Source organism: Vavraia culicis (assembly GCF_000192795.1).
Source record: "Vavraia culicis subsp. floridensis unplaced genomic scaffold supercont1.27, whole genome shotgun sequence".
NCBI classification, from domain to species: domain Eukaryota; kingdom Fungi; phylum Microsporidia; family Pleistophoridae; genus Vavraia; species Vavraia culicis.
In genome coordinates, this window is record NW_007360630.1 from 1 (window position 1) to 13,488 (window position 13,488).

At 37.5% G+C, this 13,488-nt stretch overlaps 6 protein-coding genes across 6 annotated transcripts; 4 read left to right on the plus strand and 2 right to left on the minus strand.

Moving 5' to 3' along the window:
• Window positions 1–886: 886 nt before the first annotated feature.
• VCUG_01623 (uncharacterized protein) lies at window positions 887–2,514 on the plus strand (the record flags this gene model as incomplete). Its single annotated transcript, XM_008076448.1, has 1 exon — window positions 887–2,514. Exon 1 carries the CDS (start codon window positions 910–912, stop codon window positions 2,512–2,514), a length of 1,605 nt encoding a protein of 534 aa, XP_008074639.1. The 5' UTR covers window positions 887–909.
• Window positions 2,515–2,550: 36 nt separating this feature from the next.
• On the plus strand, window positions 2,551–2,949 carry VCUG_01624 (uncharacterized protein; the record flags this gene model as incomplete). The annotated part of the gene is made up of 1 exon (XM_008076450.1): window positions 2,551–2,949. The coding sequence occupies one exon, from the start codon at window positions 2,551–2,553 to the stop codon at window positions 2,947–2,949; it is 399 nt and encodes a 132-aa protein (XP_008074641.1).
• A 589-nt stretch (window positions 2,950–3,538) lies between these two features.
• Window positions 3,539–3,859, plus strand: VCUG_01625 (uncharacterized protein; the record flags this gene model as incomplete). Its single annotated transcript, XM_008076451.1, has 1 exon — window positions 3,539–3,859. One exon carries the CDS (start codon window positions 3,539–3,541, stop codon window positions 3,857–3,859), a length of 321 nt encoding a protein of 106 aa, XP_008074642.1.
• A 771-nt stretch (window positions 3,860–4,630) lies between these two features.
• On the minus strand, window positions 4,631–5,215 carry VCUG_01626 (uncharacterized protein; the record flags this gene model as incomplete). The annotated part of the gene is made up of 1 exon (XM_008076452.1): window positions 4,631–5,215. The coding sequence occupies one exon, from the start codon at window positions 5,213–5,215 to the stop codon at window positions 4,718–4,720; it is 498 nt and encodes a 165-aa protein (XP_008074643.1). The 3' UTR covers window positions 4,631–4,717.
• Window positions 5,216–7,599: 2,384 nt separating this feature from the next.
• VCUG_01627 (uncharacterized protein) lies at window positions 7,600–8,469 on the plus strand (the record flags this gene model as incomplete). The annotated part of the gene is made up of 1 exon (XM_008076453.1): window positions 7,600–8,469. The coding sequence occupies one exon, from the start codon at window positions 7,600–7,602 to the stop codon at window positions 8,428–8,430; it is 831 nt and encodes a 276-aa protein (XP_008074644.1). The 3' UTR covers window positions 8,431–8,469.
• A 1,043-nt stretch (window positions 8,470–9,512) lies between these two features.
• On the minus strand, window positions 9,513–11,096 carry VCUG_01628 (uncharacterized protein; the record flags this gene model as incomplete). The annotated part of the gene is made up of 1 exon (XM_008076454.1): window positions 9,513–11,096. The coding sequence occupies one exon, from the start codon at window positions 11,094–11,096 to the stop codon at window positions 9,513–9,515; it is 1,584 nt and encodes a 527-aa protein (XP_008074645.1).
• Window positions 11,097–13,488: the final 2,392 nt, after the last annotated feature.

The following is a 13,488-nucleotide window of genomic DNA, read 5'->3' on the forward strand; positions in this document are numbered from 1 at the left end:
ACCAGTTTAGTAACAATTGTGACACGGCTCTACAACATGTGATATCGACTGTGAAATGGCAACAAAATATCATGTCATGATTTATATTGAGAATACTAGCACATTTTTGTAGCTATAATATTGTACAAAAATAACATAGAGAAGACGAGTACTGATTATCACAACCGGTTTGTTCAGCAAGTGGTAAAAAATACTTTCAAATAGTGTTTTAAGTAGTTACGACGTTAGAAAAATAAATGCAGGTGACATTTCATGTTAACAATAGTTGATCAACATTGATGACATTTATGTTCAATATTTGTTCAAATTGATTTGATGATAAGAAATTCATTTGGAGTAGAAATGATAACAGGAAAAGAAATGCAGTGATACTAGCATACATAATATAACTGGTGTACATGCATTGTACTTAACATAAATATGATAATGCATTGATAATTGCATATTGTAATGTAGCTTTCAGCTTTTCGTGAGGTAGATCAACACAGTCACAATATGAGCTTTCTGATCAAAAGCAAAACATGTGTTTAACAGCAACGTACTCATCACTCAACGATACTTTTATTCTTCAATTATCATATTTTCACATCATACCGAAGTGCACATAATTAACGACAGTGTATTGACCATGAATACTTCGTTCACACAAACAACTAGTTTACTATTTTCTGTAACATATTGATGAGAAAAGCAGACCTATTTTGTGTGATCGATGCCATAAACAAGAAAAGAACACACTGAACTTACAGAAAATGTGTGCATCATTATTATTAGTGTCAAAAAATTCATAATTTAATGCTGGCATTCTCGTCTAATCACATGACAGTTCATATTTGAGATGTCAAAAAAGCACGTGCCGATAAGAATAAATTTCCTTATCATTTTTGCAAATTTAAAACTATAAAAGGAATGAATTCTGTGAATCACATGATTTTTTTCAGTAACTTGTTGTTCATTCATCAATTGTTATGTGCCAACATAGATGGTGGAGAGGGTGATGATGGCTCAGAATATGTGTACGCAGAGGAACAACTTAGGGATGATCTTGTGCACTTACTGGATGAACCTGAAGAACACTTAGATCTCAGGTGTGCCCACATTGTGGAACGTCTTCTCTTGTCAGATTGTGAGACACTTTTGGAGAGAGCAACAATGGAGAAATACAAGGGCCTGCAAACCTTCTATCGTGAGCTTTCAAAGACAATACAACTTGTCTACGAGGCAGAGAAGTTCAGCTCATACTTTTCTGCCCAACAGGAAGATACTGTAGAGCCAAGGGAGGGATTGAAGATTTTGATTGACAAATCAAGCATTGAAAAAGCAAAACATATTTTAAAACAATTCAAATGTGTGAATTTGACAGTTGTTGTTCGCAGTTACCTACAAAATTTATATGATGGCGATCTTGGTGATATAATGCAGCAATTTGATTTCATTACCGATTTATATATTCTAGACTTGACGCATGAATATGTAATTTGGATCTATGAATCTTGTAAAACAGTGCAAGATTTCATTGATCTTGATAAATTTCCAAAATTACGTATACTTAAGGTGAAGCATATGTTAGTTATGGATGAATTCTTAGAGAAAGTGAGTAACATGAAACTGCAAAGTCTGATGTTTATTGGATGTACTTTTCTCATTTCCAAGGATACTGTGCAAACTGTGCAACAATGTAAACAAATTGAGGTGACTTTTGGAGAATCATATGAGAATATCTGTTTCAATAGGTGCGGGAGGTTTTATACTCTTATATCGCCTCTGGCACATAAACAAATGATAGTAATCAAAGTCAATATAAATAAGTGCGTAAAACTACGCAATCTGGCGGTAAACATGAGTGACTATGTGAGTGTTATGCCTAGTGACCAAATAGTAGGTGGTCTACGGTATTTAACATTAGATAAGATGAACTGCGATCGGCTGCTCCCGTCTTTTCGGTGTTATGGTACTAAATTAGAGTATTTATCAATTGACACAGAAGATGTAGAGCTCGCTGTCAATTTTCTAAAGGAAATTAACCGAAACGAACTTAAGCATCTAGTATTAATTTGTATTTTGGATGGATGTCTTCTGGAAACTTGTGATGCTTCTAATTTATTTAACCTAGACTTTGCCGCCCTTAAAGTTTTAGAAATTAATGCTGGCGGTATATATAATAAGCTAAGTAGTGGGTCAACCAGTGAAATACAAATGCGAAAGTTGGAAACACTAAAAATCTGGTGCCTGTACTTAGATGAAGTGTTCATGCAAATGATAACTGAGCTGGAAATGTTGAAACATCTTGAAATTTGTATGTATGATGATGAGGATGTCAAGTGTGAATCTTTATGTAGACAACTAAGCAATTTGAAAGGTCCAATAGAAAAACTTTTCGTTAGTTCTGAGCTGGCCATTTATGAACTGGTAAGGTTAATAGAACCTTTAAAAACGCTAAAAGAATTTCGCATAGATGGTAGATCCATTCGGCCAACATTTGATAGCCTCGCCAATCAAAGTTATGATAAATGACAACCTGCAAAAGTTGACGCAAATGAACAGAATTTGATGGAGAGTAAGAATGTGGTGCATCTTAAACTTCACACTCTTCATGTTAGCGTAGATTCAACTTATGAAGAACTAATCGAACTTATGTTGTGTCAAGACTTCGAAGCTTTCGCTGACATTAAGAAACTGGTGATAGATGTAATAGCAATACTTTCAAAAGACAATCAGGTGTCGTCTGAAAGTTCGCCAGAACTGCTAAATAACTTGATCGAAAATATTTTTGAGACTTTCGAACAACTTGATGTACTTGTGTTCTGTTATAAGAGTTCTGACATATCTGAAGAAGAGGCGCATATTCTTCATAAGCTTTTTTCTGAGAAGTGTAGATCTCTCAAGGAGCGATGCGAGTGGTCAGATAAGTGCAATGAAGAGCGAACCATTTTCGAGCTTTATAAGTAAAAGTTAAGTTGTTTTTCGATATTCTGGTGCTGATTGTTTATTTTTTATGATTGTAATGATCTCAGGTCTTATTGTTCATAGTATTCAAGCAATCTATAACATGTTAATGACATGTAACAGCATGAATGATGCTATCAATCTAAACACAATGGATTGTGTCTCCTGAATATGATCAACACCATTGCTGCAGAAAATTTGTTGATATGAACAATTAAGATCTTTGTTAAGAGTAAAGCGATTTAAAACCGCTTGCGTTGAGATCATTGCACGGTCATGTTAACAGTAATGAAGTATTTACCAAAAGTAAGAGTTGGTATAATGTTGTGATCTATTCGAACATACTACGAATGACATGTCATTCAAAAAAGCGATTTGTGTTGTGAGATAGTCTAGCTGTCATGCATCGGTAGAAGTGTGACAAGCAGTTTTAGATTTACTAATTTTATCAATTCACCTCCATTGTTTTAGAAAATTGTTGCTGTTAATCGGGCAACTGATGTTCTACATTAATAAATACGTGTTGGCACATTCATGTTTGTCCATTGTCTGATAGATATTGACAGGAGAAAATGGTCGTTCTACGAAAGGTATGAGAGAGAAACAATATGGCATCTCTTCTGAGAATAATAATAATAGGTTGAGTATTGAGCACGCTTCTTTGCTGGGTGTTAAATTACCAAGAATTACATTTATTTGTGATCCGAGAAGAAAAGTTCCTCGGAGTGCTCTTGAGAGGAGGTGTTGCACAAGTCATGGTTTTCATGTTAGGATTACTGCTGCGGTTATAGCACACCTGTTTATCATGATGAGGATATTCGCGGAAACGTTATACGAAATAGTGCACGGATTTCTCTTGTGGATCAAGGGTCTGCGGCCACTATCGATCCTAGTGTATCACAAAAATGTTTGAATATTGTTGCTCGATGTGATGGTAGTACTCATGTGGTTCCAGGTGAAAAATTGCGGTAGTTGATAATGCTGCGAGGCTGACGCTATGCTGCCGGCTGGTTAACAGCAATCGGATGGAGACAATTCGACCAAAATAGAATGATTGATCTGAACACGTATAAGAGCGAGAGAGTAATTACACTGACCACTAAAAATAATGACAATCATTCTTTGAGGGTCATTTGCAGCGGCTGGGCGCAACAGGAACAGAATTATTCGTGTAGAGATATCTCGGATACTAGAGCAAGCTATCTGTTCAATATCTGCCAAAGAATGCAAAAAAAGTATCCCTGTATTAGTCGTGATGGACGAGAACACATTGTAAAGATCAGAAAACGGAAAAAATACTACAAGCGAATTGATGAGCAGTAAATGATCGGTTATAACCTTGGGCTGCAGCGTGTATAGGAAAAAAGGCACGATTTTGTGATTATTTTGTTGGCCGAGCTTCAGGAATCAATGAGTGTTTTATATTTAGGTAAAGGATGAAAGTCCCGCTGCAGATAAAAACGTTACTCTTGAAAAGATAGGCTGATAACAAGTTGATACTCTACGCTTTATATAGTCTTGCTACAGCAGTGAACATAACACAAGTAATTACGTGAACTAAAAACAAAACTGGATAGTGTCAAGTACAAAAATACATGATATTTAGAGGACATGTATGCTTGCACGGAACAACCTTTCTCTTAACGCAAAAAACACGCTTGAACATTTTAAAAATAAAGCGCCTGTACATGACAAAAATGCTGAAGATTCAGATTCAAGCATAAAATGCAAAACTCACCATACACAACACAGAGCGCACAGTTTATTTAACCTATTCCTCATTTTCATAGCTCTTTAAAAACGCAAACTGCTCATTTTCTTTAACCACACGTATCACATCTTCAACCTCCATCTTTCTCTTATTCTTCTCAGCGTGTTTCATCGCTGCACTCACCAATTCAACAAGAAATAGTTCTGTTGCCTTTCCCAAAACAACCGGCGCATACGTACTAATCTTGCCCACGTCCTCATCGCTCTGCATTATCCTTTTTATGCGTGCGGTCGGAAATCTGAAACGTTTTCTCTTGTCGAGCGTTGATGTGGATGTATTGGTGTGTATGTCACAGCTTTTGTTGCCGTCCGCTGCCTGTGCTGCATCTCCCTGTATGTTAGTGGAGCATTCGCTCGCGTTTACCGGATGTGTAGACGTGTGCTCCTCTATCTCTTTGCTGTTTTCTGTGGTGTTGGTATCTTTCTGAACGGCTGATTCGTCTATTTTTGCTTTTTTCGGGAGCTTGTCTTTTTTGGTACTTTTTGATTTTCTTGCCATGTTTTTTCTCTGGGTGCCCTTTTTTGTTCTCGCTATACATCATTGATCAAAACACAGACCCTACGCGAATTGAGCCTACGCATATTTACTCCCATTTTTTGTATGAACCACGTGCTCAGCACACATCGGAGTGAATACTTTTAGCTAAAAATTACGTTCATTAAATTTTGAGATTTTGTAGGAGACATATGTTGTACAAAAATATTTTCAATATTGCTTTATTCAGTGCAAAAGTACGACTTGTGGAGAAGGATTAGTTTTCGATTTCTTATCGCGTTACGCACAGCGGAAGAAGGTTACAAAGAAAATACAAAACAAATTCTTAAGAATTGTCGTAATCAAACGACCTTTCAAAAAATACTTACGAAGAGTGCACTCATTGGACAAGCAACCATTTTTTGTTTTGTAAACGAAAATAGCGCAGTTTGTTTTTTGATAAAACTTACACTGAACAGTTTCATACAGCGGTCTTGCTGTGCCACAAACAATAAACTTTGAATGCTATGAACTAAAAGCAAGCGGCCATGGTTGATCTTAGCGAACCAAAAAATGTGTTTGGGTATTATTGATGCGGGAGGAGATAACTAAACCGCTCTTAGCAAAATGGAATTAAAATCATACTACGTAACGAACAATTTTTACGCTCAAATGCTAGGACTCCTCCTCATGTTGGATAGTACTTTTATTTCCATTGATCAAATTTATAGAAACTTTTGTTCCTTTGCTTTGTCCGCTGTACGATTATTCTTGCAGTATGAATGAACCACCTTTTTCGTGCTTGTTGTTCAGGTAGACGTGTATAGTGTTAAAATAAGGAGAAAATAGTTTAAATACTGTTACGCTGCTCTTTTTACGGGTTATTTCTTGCATGGTGCCTGTGATATGTAACGAATAATCGGTAGAAATGGCGTATTAATGAAAATACACAATGATGAGATGTACGTACATGCCATACGTTGAAAATACGTGAGACTTGGATCGTTACTTACAGATAATCTGGTACATATCAGAACAGCGTATTAAGAAGGAAACGAAAATGCGGCTGATAACACACGCCTTCTGATATCCGTGTACTTCTAAATTTCATGCTAAGAAGATGAGATATGCCACATATTTGTTCTCTTGCCATTCATGTGAAACACCTTAGCGCAGCTTGCTTTTAACTTTCAACTCAAGCAAATTTTGCTCGTCTGTACCTTTAACATTCAGTCGAATGTGGTACAAAGGCCTTCGTACCGTGAGAGCTACCACGTGATTAACTGATGCCATCCCTATTTTGCGTAACAGTTCCTTCTACCTGATATCTTATGTGTCACTTATTTCATCTTCGTTGTTCGTACTCAAAATACTTTGTTAAATGCATCGTGAAACGTCATTTAATGGTTCAATTGACATTCTGTCAACGAGCCGACGCTCTACAGGCCATTGCTATGCTTAATCGAGACTAAGTCACTGTTGTTAGGGGCATATCTCTGAGTGTCAATTATAAATTATTGTGCTCCTATTTTTATGTTAGAACATATTGGCACCATATTTGCTTTGTGACCGGTTGATAAAGAATAATACGATGCCTCTGACGCTTTCGTACAATATCCACACACAAAATAATTATTGCATGTTCCGGTAGTTCGTGCAAACATTACGACTGATCCTGCTCATAGGTAGAAAACTGCGATTTGCATCGATGAACGCTGCTGAGAAGAAATAAATACCCGTGTTTTATATCAAATTACTTCAGTTAAGAGTTGCACGCATTATTACGCTTGTTTTGTAGAGATTTTCAATTTTTTGCTATGTTTTCGTACTTTAAACACATTTTATTCTGTAACCACACAGAAATATTTCTTTCTCTTGGAATGGTATCAAAACGTCAAAAAAATGGAATCAGAAAAGATGAAACACGAAGACGGTGCAGTGAGAATAGAACGTACCAGGCTGATATATAGAGCGTAATAAATCAAAATAAACAAAATGCAATATTCAATAGCGGGAAAATTCAAACATTACGGAATTGGATAATTAATTTAATAAAAGCATTCTTGGATGGAAAGAATGAGCTAATATGGCGCTAAGAAGCGGTTGTGGTCTACAAGAACGACATGTTTTATGCATTGTGCTGGATTGTAACTGTTTGCATGTTAAGAAGAGCGAAGCTGTCGAGTAGATGTTGATGGCATTCGGGATGGTTCTATCGTGATAGAAAACAAACCATTCTGATGTGCACGATACCGTAGCTTGAAATGAACGGTGCTCGTGGCAGCACATGCATATTATTTGTTTTAATTTATTGTTTGTTTACCTTTTGTGCTGCTCATATTTTTGATAAAATTTAAATATTTTCTATTTAAAGGAATTAATCCGCATTCCACCCATAAATAATCTTCATGTATAACCTGGTAAATCCCTACTTGCATCATTTCAGAGACATAATTGTTCATGATAAGAAAATGCTAATGTTGGCGGACAATGGGAATATTTATGACCTGGTCACCCACAAAAAAATTTTAGAAATAGACGGATCTGCCGATGTGGCCGCTTTGAAGGATGATAAACTGGTTATGGTGGTGGACCGGTATGTGCATGTGTACAACTTGAAAACGAACGAGCGCCAAGTTATCGACAAGCAGATCGGTGAGTACTCGACCGCGATCTATTATAACGAAGTGCTTGCGATTGGAGATGAGAGCGGTAAAATTTGGCTGTTCGATGAGAGTTTTGCGTTTCTAACAGCATTTAGAGCTGGCAAGGACAAAATACCTGTTATTGCGCACAATGACACCGGGGTTGTGGCGGTTTCACACTCCGGCGAGTTCACCCTGTACGATTATAAAGGAAACAGCCTGGTTACAAAGCAGTTCGATTCCAAGCTTACGGCTATGGCGGTACAAAGGACGAAAAGTAGCACGAGAATTCTGCTGGGCGACGAAAACGGCTTCGTATACTTCGTAAACGAGGACCTCTCATACAAACGGATCCGGATAAGCGATGGAGAGATCGAGTACCTCTACTACTACGACAGTATTTATTGTATAACGGAAGGATTTGTGAGAAAAATTAACGATAAGGGAGCAGAAAAGATCTACGGGACAGTGTGCTCCGTTCCTACAAAGGTTTTTAGTTGCAATAAGAAGGTTTTCTGTACATCGGTGTTGGTGGGCATACAGCCCATTGTGGATAGAAAGAACGATTTCTACGACAGGATCATGAAATTTTAGCACGATAGAACATGCATACGATAATAAATAAAACAGTGATTGTATAAAATGTGCGTGTTTTTGTGGTGACGGCACTACACGAATGGTTTTACCTGTATTGCCATGCTTTCTCCTCATACAGTTTTTATCTGTGTATGTCAAGAAATGTGCCAAGGCCGATCAAGTCCCGGCTAGCGTAGCTTATGGGAATTTGCTAGGAAATGTTGATTTAGGATTGATTGGGTGGGTTGGCAGATGAAGTACAACACCAGAAAAAACCGATCGTATGCCATGCGTGCATCGCAATTTACAGCACCGTGTCCACAAAGTCGGTTTAGTTGCTTTTACACGGATTCTGCTGCCTGCTCATCCACGTATTTTGCCATATTTTGTTGATAATCGGCACGGACTTGATCGCACCATTCTCACTCGTTTTTAGTGCAAATTTATGGAACAGATTTCGTGCTGCCAGAAAAATGTGGTGTTTTGGTTGCTGTGGTATGATAAGGTAAATAAACGCACTTTTAATGAAAAATGTTTTGTACTGTTTGCTGTCGTTACAACAACGGCATTCAAAGATTTATTTCGTTGGCTTGCAACACCCAGTCATCAACATGCAAGCACGGTTTTACATTTCTTACATGTACGACTCGAAATAATCACACCGCCTGTATTTTTTCACGCTACTGTGTTACCTTTTAATCACTGTGTACCATAACACTACCACGATGTGATTGTCGTTTGGGAGCGTTGGTTCGCACAAAAATTAGGAAAAAAATGCATTGCGGTTTTGTGAGTGGTATTGAACTTTATGTCAGCACTGGCGTTTAATTTTGAATCGGGAGCTTGAACGATTTATCTCTATGGACATTTTTATCAAGTGCAAATATTGGTTCTTGGGAATTATTTAGATCATAGTGCCAAGTAAAAAATAAAGCGTGTTATAGAGAGGCAATGGCCAAAATTGTAACTGAAAAGCCTTTGCTTTTATTCACAGGACCAAACTACTAACTTTACAGAAGAAACCGTGGACTTCTTAGTTTATGTCTTTCCATTTCACCACTGTATTGTCCACCAGTTTCTGTGCCATCTCAAGGGCACTACTATTGATCACTCGATGTTTCCTGGCTGTCATGTTGATCCTCCGTGCGCAAATGGATCGAACTTTTACGGGAATTATTCTCATCAGATACTTCATGGCTTGATTCATCTTTTGCACTATTTACATCACTGCTATACTCATTATCGCCATAATTCGTACTCTTGCCCTCTTGTTCACCATTATTTCTGATTCTTTTGCCAGGATCGAAGTTTATACCAGGACAAGTGCTCAGCTTGCCATCATCTTTGGTATTTTCATTGTGTTCGTGGTTATGTCCTCCATTTGATCTACCATCGTGGTGATTAATACCAGAGTTCAAACCACGGTCACATCCATAGTTTACTTCAGGACCAGTTTGCGGTTCGTAGTCATCCCTACCATGTTCATCCGATTCATGGTCGTCTCCAACATTTATATTTACGATACAACCTTTGTCACCACCCAGTGAACCTCCTCCATCAGATGCATGACCATTTTTATCGTTTCTGATGCTCATCATGCCGCCACATCTGCTCACGCCAGTTTCATTTCTGGAAGCAACATGATCATCTCCAACAGTATCATCACCATTGTGCCTGGTGAGCTCATTATCTCCTCTCTGTGCACTCCGAAGTGTTCGAGTATTACCGGCATATACACCTCTAGCTTGCTTATGGCCATTCGAAGAATTATCAGAACAAAACGATTTCTTGTCAATTAGCACAATTTCGTTAGAAATCACGTCTTCTTGACACGAACTATCGGTAACATTAATCACCAAGATCGTGGCCTGTCGGCATATAAGCTTCTTATCGATGTCTATGCAATTATTTATGTAGCCAATCAAATAATTCACAGTTTCAAGCAGAACAAAAAGAGCGTACTGTGAAACTGTCCATTTTTTCTTGTTGCCACATTCATCGGTAAAACATGAGAGAATCTTTCCGGCCAGCAGCGTATCAGCGGCATCATTCACGCGAGCTGCACATTCCGGTCTGCAATGTCCGTTATTCTCATCTTTGCGCGTGCCTGAAAGCAGCAAATTAATGATTTCCTTTCTCATCCTCTTCAAAAACTCAAGAGCAGCTTGTTTAAGATCAGGATTTTCTGTTAGATTCCTATTAAAACATTCAAACAGCGAGTCATCGTACAGTGCATTTCTTTGATCGCATGGAATCGCGAATATATCCTTTACATTTCCCTTCTTCTGTATGTAATAGCGCATTCTCTTCAGGATGTACAGCATGACTCTACGATCTATTATATTTTTTTTGATGTTTTTCTGGACATCTTCGAGCCAGCGTACATCGAGCCCCGTGTTACCTGATGGACGGCCACAACTGTAGTCGAACGATATGGCGCGATTGAAGGAATAAATTGAGTCGAACAGCACACCCTCGTTCTGTTTCCCTTTCATGTCTATCAAATCGGGCTTATTCATCAATTCATCACATTTTTGAAAAGAATTTGAGCCTTTACAGGAACATTTGTCGTCAGAAAACACGTTTTCAAGTTCACCACTACCAAATGGCGATGCATCCCCGCAACAACCTCCAAGACTAGATACTGACCCGTAACACATAAAAAGAACGAGCAAAACAAGCATATCAACACAGAAGCATTTCCTTTTATACTTTTGAAATGATAAAGGATATGTTGACTTTTATTACCTGCAAGCCATCACATCAATATTTGAAGTACATTGGGCAGCATATTCCAGTGATATATGAGCAACCTGTCCCTTGACCATTACCACGGCAAAGCTATGTGTATTCAATCACGTGAAAACGTGCTATACGCAAAGCTAAAAGTAGGAAATTGTGATTGGTAGAAAGAGATAGTCGCCTCATACAGATGCTGTGTGCTGATTATAAACGGTAGTTTGCCGTTTAGCACCCAAAAAGTTGACTGTTAAATAATGATGTGTTACCGTAGAAAATATGATATTTCTTAGCAATAAATACTAAATTAAACATTATAACCGTGATGCAATCATAAAAGGAATATTTTTCTTCCCTTGCCTGACTATAATGAACATTTTACAGGAAACCTTTGTGAAGCCTTTCACAACACAACGTTTATTGCAATATAATCTTGTGTTGATGTATCCTAATGGGTTCAACTTAATATATCGCTTTACAATCAGTAAATATTTAATTTCTTAGCTTTTATTTGAGAGAAGCCAAACAGGCTGTATATCATAAATTTGTTGCCCACATACAATGCATCAGTGCTCTTCGAGCGCTCGTACCAATTTGTTTTGAAACCCTTGATCCATATTTAGAATCAACTACAACGTGTCTACCGGTATGCCAGGTTTTGCAAGAATACCGTACCAACTGAAAAGTTCTTTACCAATGCGCTACGTAACCATGCGAACTCTTCTGTTCCTCTTTTCAGCGTGAACAGGCCTATACCAATGTGCTTTTTATGTTGGTATGTGTTCGTTTACAACCGATTCTACATCATTTTGAAAAGGTATTAAAATTTATCACGCCAATCCATGTCAGAGATGGCATGCAATAAAATTGCAGTTCTTTATCAGGTGTTGTTCACACGATGATTATGATTTTCATGATTAAAATGAAACATAGCAAATTAATCATTGCGTAACGCGTCGTATTTGATGGCAAAATTTTTGCTCTCGTTTGCAAAGAGAAGCGCGGTAACTCCTCATTTTATACGAAGAAATGAGGGCACAGCCTGCTCCAACACACTTATTAATTACCAGGTGTGTGACATGAGCACTAAAATATGCGATTGTTCATGAAGGTATGATTGCTCGCAAATCATTTCGTAAATAAACTTAAGGCTCAAAAAGTGACAGGAGAAAAAGCAAATGAGGACTATCTTAATAATCCAAACAAATGCAAGACAGGTAAATTCTAAGAAATTATTGCAATTCTTGGTTTCTAAACACACGTACCATGCTTGATATGAAGCACTTGCAAAGCTTTCATATGCATGTAGACAGTAACGACTTTCTGTTCGCCTGTGAGGATACGCTGCTAGACTATACTGTCGCACCTCGACTTTCTGGTGATAAAACCATTTTTTGCTCGAACTTTCTTATTTTGAGTGCGCATCAAAAATCACGGTAAAAGTCAAAAATTTATTCACTGTTGTAGTTACTTTTCCTCGTTGAGACACTCAAACTTTGTGCATATTACGGCTCTTCATCACCAATCATGTCCGATAACGTCATTCATAACGCATGCAGCCACCAAACAAGAAACAATTTTATCATACAATGGAAAGTATTGCGTTTAACTATGTAGTATAACGCGATGCTTGAGATGAAACTATGTGTTACTTGGATTAAGCATTGCAATACTGATTACGTTATTTGTTCTATAAACGGAGTTAAATTTGATCACTGGTTCTATAAATTTTTTTTGAGGTAATTTAGTATTTTCAGATCATTTTCCCCGCTTTACCTTTTTGATAAAGGCTATAAAAAAATTGTTGGTTCAAAACCATGCTTTTACTTACATTGTTTGCGCTAAACGGCTGTGTGCATCTCAGTTGAAATAAATTTGGTGACATTTTCGTATTTTTTGTTTTAATGGAATGACAGGCAAAAATGTTTCAATTTTTATGTGAAAACACCATTCACTCATCTTAAATCTACCAAACACTTTCTAAATCGTTTTTTTACACTTGTTGTGGTATTAAAAGGTTTTGTGTGATAATATGGAACTGTCAGATGTTGCAGACCAACTTTTTTGTTATTCCGAAGTGTTTTTGTTTTTTGCAAGGTACATTGTTATGGTACCTGTACAAGGTACGGCTAAACGCTGATCAATGGTGCGTTACTGCTATCTTATGGCGGCGGTTTGCGGTATGCTTTATAGTTTTTTGGGTATTACGGCCAAAATGCGATCAGGTCATGTTCTTGGACCATCACATCCTCTAGAGTGTGAAACTCCAAATCCGTAAGTGATGTACTGTTTCAGCCTTTTTGATGTTAAATGTTTTTATTCTCTGAATTCATCGCA